The 6,789-nt window shown below is 43.0% G+C and overlaps 2 protein-coding genes across 4 annotated transcripts in view; one reads left to right on the top strand and one right to left on the bottom strand.

Annotated features, from left to right (window-relative positions):
• Window positions 1–4,827, bottom strand: part of LOC106529071 (uncharacterized) — a 26,418-nt gene extending 21,591 nt beyond the window's left edge. For 2 of the 3 annotated variants that reach the window (XM_014024407.1, XM_014024406.1), the window contains exons 1-2: window positions 4,578–4,824; window positions 3,613–3,693 (exon numbers count right to left, since the gene is read on the bottom strand). In XM_014024407.1, coding sequence (XP_013879861.1) covers window positions 3,613–3,693; window positions 4,578–4,782 — 286 coding nt within the window. In that variant the 5' untranslated portion in view covers window positions 4,783–4,824. Of the gene's footprint in view, window positions 1–3,612; window positions 3,694–4,577 lie in introns of all 3 variants that reach the window. The other variant, XM_014024405.1, reaches the window with a different exon arrangement.
• Window positions 4,828–6,253: 1,426 nt separating this feature from the next.
• LOC106529072 (zinc finger protein 883-like) overlaps window positions 6,254–6,789 on the top strand; it is a gene marked incomplete at both ends in the record, with an annotated part of 8,565 nt that continues 8,029 nt past the window's right edge. Inside the window, 3 exon segments of the mRNA XM_014024408.1 lie at window positions 6,254–6,279; window positions 6,381–6,565; window positions 6,654–6,719.

The raw sequence follows: 6,789 nt of genomic DNA, 5'->3' as shown, positions 1-6,789 counted from the left end.
GTGAAAGACCAACACAAAGTGGTATACAATTGTGAAGTGGAAGCAAAATTTTACATGAATCAAAACATTTTTTACAAATAAAAAACTGAAAAGAGGTGGAATCTAGGGAGCGACTATGTAAGAGCGTACTTGGGTGATTTCCTGTCATCCCTCCTTCATGCATTGGGGTTGAAGTTCAAACATGAAGGAGGGACAACAGGAAATCACCCGAGTACGCTCTCTAACATAGTCGATCCTGCCTCGGATGTTTATCATATACTGTATTGATCCCCTGGTGGGGAAATTAAGTCTCTGCATTTAACCCATTACACATGTGAACACACGTGCAGTGCCAGACTGACAATTACAGCGGCCGGGGAGCAGCTGGGGGGTTAAGGGCCTTGCTGAAGGCCCCAAGTGGGGTCTTTATAGAAAGATTATGAAGTGGGGCAACCTGGAGTCGAACCTGTATATCATTGACCTTCCGATCACAGACTCGGCTTCTCTACTCTCTGTGCCAAGTTTATGTTTTTGAGTTCAACTAAAAACTTAGACAGTCAACCAAAAGTTTGAGATTCGACCAAAAGTTTCTGGTTTGCAAAAAATGTTTTGATTGATTTTTTTTATTGAAATTGCAACAAAGTTACCTCCATAAATGTGAGGCTGGATGGGAGTGGGAGATGGGGCTGGTTCTGTTGTGGGTGGGGGTGAGGAGAGGGCAGGAAGCGGAAAGTGGGGGAGCAGCATTTGGTGGGGGCTAGCTGGGAGCTGGGTGGTGGGGGAGGTGGTCAACAGGCCAGAGTCAAATCGATTGAAAAACAAATTCAGGTCGTTAGCCCACCCCCGATCGTTAGGACCTGTTGCTCCTCCATTGTCTTTGAAGTGGCCAGAGATTTTATTCATGTTTCTCCAGTCCTCTTGGTTTGTTTTGTTGGAGCTGCTCCTCCATCTTCTTCCTGAAGCTTTCTTTGCCACTCCGGATCTTGTATTTGAGATCCTTCTGCACTCTCCTCAGTTCCTCTTTGTTGCCAGATCTGAAGACCCTCTTCTTCTCGATCAGCAGGGCCTTCAGCTCTGGGATCACCCATGGTTTATTGTTGAAGCACCGTACCTTCTTGGTTGGCACAGTGTTCTCCACACAGAAGGTCATGTAGTCTGTGATGCAGTGGGTCAGGGCGTTGATGCCCTCGCCGTGAGGCCTGTAGAGTTCCRGCCAGTGTGTACGTTCAAAACAGTCTCTCAGGGCCTCACTGCAGTCCTCAGACCACAGCCTTATCACCTTCTTGGTAGGGGGTTTCCTCTTCACAATGGGGGTGTAGGTGGAGTGGAGAAGGACCAGACTGTGATCTGAGTGACCAAGCAGGGGTGGGGTGATTAGCTGTAAGCCTCCTTGGTGTTGGCAAACATCAGATCCAGAGTTTTGTTGTCTCTAGTGTGGCAATCAACATACTGTTTGAAGTTAGGGAGAGAGGAAGAGGGGGAGCCTGTTGTTGTTGTTGCACTCTGTCTCACAACATTAGCAGCTGCTCTCTCCCCGAGGGAGGGTCCGGCAACATGCGCTTGCATGACCCAAAGAATGGATCGGTCAAAGGGACGGACATATCGGCCGATACCGATACAAGGAAAAAACGCAAATATCGGCCAAATATATCGGCCGGCCGATGTATCGGTCGACCCCTAGATGAGATTCTCGGTTTGTACCGTCTCCTCCTCTCTCTATACTTCACTCCAGCTCTGCGTCCCCTCCTCTGACAACATAGTTCCTCTGGGATCTCAGGTCGCTCATGAGGGGGTCCCCTCCAGTTGCACAGCTCTAAAGCTGGGTACACACCAAACGCGTTTTGAGCAGCCAAAGCAGCCAGTTTACATGCAAAGTCTATGGTGGACGAGCACCTACGAGCAGCGCAGCACGTAGCAGCGCGCAACATGTGGCAGAGCATGTTCCGCGCATGCGGCACGTCCAAAGCAGCGGCTGCTGGAGTTCAACAAATCGAACTTTGGCTGCTCGACGCGCAGCAGCAACCAATCAAATTTTTCCACGTGACAGTTTCCTGAACCCGACACAGACGGACAGGAGCTGTTTTAAGCTGAAATCGACCATCTGAAGTTGGTGTTCTGGCTGGAAATAGATGTGGGTCAGCAGCTCGTCCTCGGGACAAGAAAAAGTGTCTGTCAGCACGCAGCTCCTGGAGTGGCGAAACTAACTGAAAAAAAAAAAAATCACCTTTAAATCATCTGGTGAATTAATTATCTGCTGTGCGCAACGTTTGCTTGCTCTTTAGTAAATAAAACAAAGCTATTTTCTTTATTTTATCTTTATTTCAACCGTCAACAGACCGGAAAACAAACAATGAAGCTCCTCCCATTGCGCGTCTTCAGCCGCGTTCGGTCTGAATCGACGTCTGTTGACAAGCAGCCAAATACATGCGTCAGGAGCATTTTTGCTGCTCAAGACGCGTTTGGTGGGAACCCGGCTTAACAGTTGATCCCTGCTGTAGACAATGGAGTTGCTCACAGGATCTCCAAATGAGGTAGAGAAAAGTCCCAAAAAGAGTACGTGGAGTGCAACTATTCTAATAAGACTTTGCAGGTCCAAGGCGTGTTTGATAACCAGTAGAAATCCCAACACAGGAGCTAAAAAGAAAAACTTAAACACAAGAAGTCCTGATGCATCTCAGTAATCCAGTTAAAAAAAACACAAGAAACACAAACACAAGAAAAACACAGAAAAGTAGGAAAAAAGCTGGGAGCTGCAGTAACAGGCTGCCTACCGTGGCGCCATCTTGGAAAAAAGTGCTATTTTTTTAATTATATTTATAATTAATTACAATTAAACAAATCTTAATAGTTGTGTTGTTTTGTGATATAAAGGATTAATTTAAATGTAAGAAAAATTACCATAAATAAGAGTTTTTTTTTCATGTTTTTTTTTATTTTAGTTGAACTAATTTCATCACCAAATCAAAAACAAACAAATTATGTTTTTCCTTAAAAATCCATTGAATAACTGAGTAATTTTGGCTAAAATTAAAACTGAGTTGGAAAAAATGCTAGTTATAAACCAAAAGCTACCAAATGTTACCTCTAATAAAACACAAGCTAAAAGTTTAAAGCTGCAGAGGGTTTGAAAAAAATCAATGGACAAAAGCAGCAAAAGGTTGGTTAAAAGACAAAATGTAGCAAAGCTAAAAGAAAAATCACAAAATGTTAGCTAAAAGCAGCAAACGCCTAACTAAAAGCTAAAGTAGCATAAGAAGAAAAAAATAGATCCAGATTGCTGAGGCAGATTCAAACGTTTCTAAAAGATTGAGAATATCTCCATGTATTTCTACGAGTAAATACTTTAAAGTACATTTTAAAAAGTATTAAAGATAAACAAAACAAAGTGAACTTCTGGAACTCGTTCCCTGAATGTTTTGATATTTGAAGTAGTCGAATTTAAAAACAAGAAAACAAACCTGTGGACTCTGTTGCAGCATTCACTTAAATAAACATAAATAAGAAAAATTAGGGTCTCCAGAGTAGATCCCTGTGGCACACACCAATTTAAAAAAACATGTTTAAAGAATAAACATTAAATTTCTTACAAAAGTATATTTATACAAAATGAATAATTGTGAGTAAAAGACGTACATATTTCATATCTGGGTGGTTCCTCCTTCACGGGTAATAAACGTCCTCCGGCTTCACAGAGAGAAAACTGGCCCCTGTCGTCTGGACCAGACGGTTATGATGATAAAACAAAACAGGATCAGAACTCTGAAAGTCTCAACTGGAAATACAGCCGGTGATATGTAAGGTAGTGATTATCAGGTAAAACTCAGCGAGGTCCACCTGAAGAAAAGTTTCACCAGTAAAACTCCGAAAAATTAATTTAAATTCCTTAAATTAATAGTAAATGCTTGAAAACCCATCCCATCTTAAAGCTGCACAACCCAAAATGAACACGTGTTTGTAGAATGAGTTATTGTGAATATGCACTTTTTTATATTGATTTTATTCTTGTGAATCTTAATCTGGGTTCAGATTAAACTTTGTGTCCAGAATGGACCATTTCATAATTACAAACACAAGCAGAGCCAAACTCTTCTGGGTCACAGGTGAACTGAAAACACTGTTGGAATTGTACAAATTCAACAAGCTCAAAATGTAATTTATAGCTTGGATGTGAGAGCCTGAGGGGTTTTTATCTACGCGACTGACCACCCAAACATGGCGGCCATTACAGAAAAGTAGCCTGGTACCCGGATGTGTAGGCCCGCCCCTTACTAAACTCGGCGGTAAACATTTAAAGTGTCTTTAATAAACTGAATCTTTTACAACCGCCTCTTATTGTAAAATATATCGGTGAATGAATACATTAAAAATATGCCTCACAACTTTAAAACAAATCCTGTTGTTAAACTAAGAGTAAAAACTCATTTCTGGTAAATTCAGTCAAACCGCGGGCCGAATTCCAGCGGATTCTTGCTCATTTTTATGATTTGTTTCCCAAAGGAAACGGCATGAATTGACACTTCAGTAAACCAGTTTTCATTTTATATTAAAGAGATTATCAGTGTAATCCGCATAACAAAGCAGTCCAGGTTGTAGCTAACCTTTTGGCTCCTCTTTAATGACGCGAGGCTGCAGGAGCTGCAGCTGCCTCCTCTGCCGCTCGATCTCCTCCTCACATTCGGTTACGGTCATCTCCACCGAGGCCATGATCTCCATGGTGGCCGCGGACAGCCTCTCGGTGATGATTCTCCTCAGTCTGTCCATTTTGGACATGTTTTCTGGGGCGGTGGACAAGCTGGGCTCCATGCTAACAGTCAGAAGCGAGGTCCGCCGCGCGCAGCTGCGTTAGCATCGGCGGAACGTTCGCGCGGCGGAAGGAAGTGTTTCACCCGGAAGAAAAACGAAGCGAGCACACTGACGGGGAGGGAAACAAAACAAATCATCCCAAACCAGAGCGAATAAAAGATGTTTTTCAGCAGCAGACGAGGCTCGGAGCCTCTCGGTGTGTCCAAGAGCGACTTCCTGAGAGGAATCATCACCGAGAAGCTGAGCACAGCCGCCCGGGAGATCTTAGCGGTGGTGGAGAGGACCGTAGCCGACTACGAGGAGGAGGCTTCGGGCTTCAGGCAGGAGATCGACCGACAGAGGAGGCAGCTGGAGCTCCTGCAGCCTCAGGAGAACCCGAATAAAAGAGGTGAGCAGAACTCACTACTTCTAAATAACGTTTAGAAGATCATCTAACATGTATTAAATTTAAATTTATGTTGTTAAATTAAAGCAGGGCGGACTCTGTTAGTTAACTAGTTTAAACGTAATTAAACGATTCTTTAAATCTAGATTCTGATTTTAAAAATCTCGAGCTGCAACTTTAAAATCCAACATGGCGGCTGCCTGACTCACACAGAGCTAATCTGCAGTTTATTTCACTTCTTTTCGTTTATTTCTTTTTAAATCAGACACAATAAAACATCACCTCACTGAAAATGTTGCTACTTTTTGAAAATATAAAAACACTAAAATAAGAGATTAATAATAAACCAGAATGCCAGTTTTTGTCAAACCTTCAAATGAGCTTTAATTGTGATAGACGTGCTGTTTTAATGACATTTTTAAACGTTTGAATAGAAGTTGACTTTTTTTTGCGTTTGTTCTGGCAGCCATCTTGAATCTAGTTAACTCTAAAGTTTAGTTGTTGACTTGAGTTTCTTGTGTTTAGTTCAGGATATTTTGCTAACAGACAAACCAGCATGGCCTGTCACAGTAGCAGATCTTAACATGACAGGATGAGACTTTAGTTGTAATGTGTTGCTACTTCAGTACACCCCTGAAAAAAACAACACACTATTTAAAAGGTTTGTCATCAAAATCTGCAGAATTTTGCACCATTTTGTGTTAAATATTAAAATAATAAAAAGTAAGGTGGAGGGCCACGTCTGTGCTGAGGGCCGAACATCTGCGTTACCACCCTCTGCCGTCGTTCAGTGGTTTTATGTTGATCCTGAGCTGAAATGTTGTTTTATCTTGTCCTGAAACAAAGTGTTGGTCACAGATCTGTACAGCCATGAGGTGGAGGTGGTGATGGAGGAGCAGCAGATCACACAGGAAACAGGTAAAACCTCACCTTTAATAAAGAGTTCATGGATCCAAGTTGTTCAGAGACAAACAGAGACTTTGGTTGTGTTCAGTTGTGGAGGAAGCTCCGAGTCAGAGCCTGCCCTGGAGCTGTGATGATGATGATAAACAGTCTACAAACACCTCCAGACCGGACCAAGAAGGCCCAAAGCACTGCCAGACACCACCCAGGTATTAATTTACTGTTTGACTCATTTCAGCTTGTTGTGACTTTAAAAACAGTTTGAGTCAGAAACACAAAATAAATGAAAGGATGTTTTTCTGCCGCTCAGCATCCCTAAAACCAACGTCCTGAGAGAAATCATCACAGAGAAGCTGAGCACAGCCACCCAGGAGATCCTGGAGGTGGTGGGGAGGACCGTAGGTGATGGAGAGGAGGAGGAAGAGGAGGTTTCAGGCTACAGGCACAGGAGGCAGCTGGAGCTCCTGCAGCCTCAGGTCACACTCCACAGAGGAGGTGAGGGATCACAAACACACTCTTATTATCTTCATGTGAAGCTGAAATATTCATCAGTTTATTAAACAACACAAACATCTGCTCCCAGACCTGCACAAACACGAGGAGGTGATTGTTGGAGAGGAACCAGAGGAGCAGCAGCTCATACAGACAGGTAAACACACACACAGACAGGTAACACACAGACAGGTAACACACAGACAGGTAACACACAGACAGGTAAC

The sequence above is a fragment of the Austrofundulus limnaeus genome, unplaced genomic scaffold, assembly GCF_001266775.1.
Source record: "Austrofundulus limnaeus strain Quisiro unplaced genomic scaffold, Austrofundulus_limnaeus-1.0 Scaffold421, whole genome shotgun sequence".
Taxonomy (NCBI): Eukaryota; Metazoa; Chordata; class Actinopteri; order Cyprinodontiformes; family Rivulidae; genus Austrofundulus; species Austrofundulus limnaeus.
This window is presented reverse-complemented; position numbering and strand designations above follow the sequence as displayed.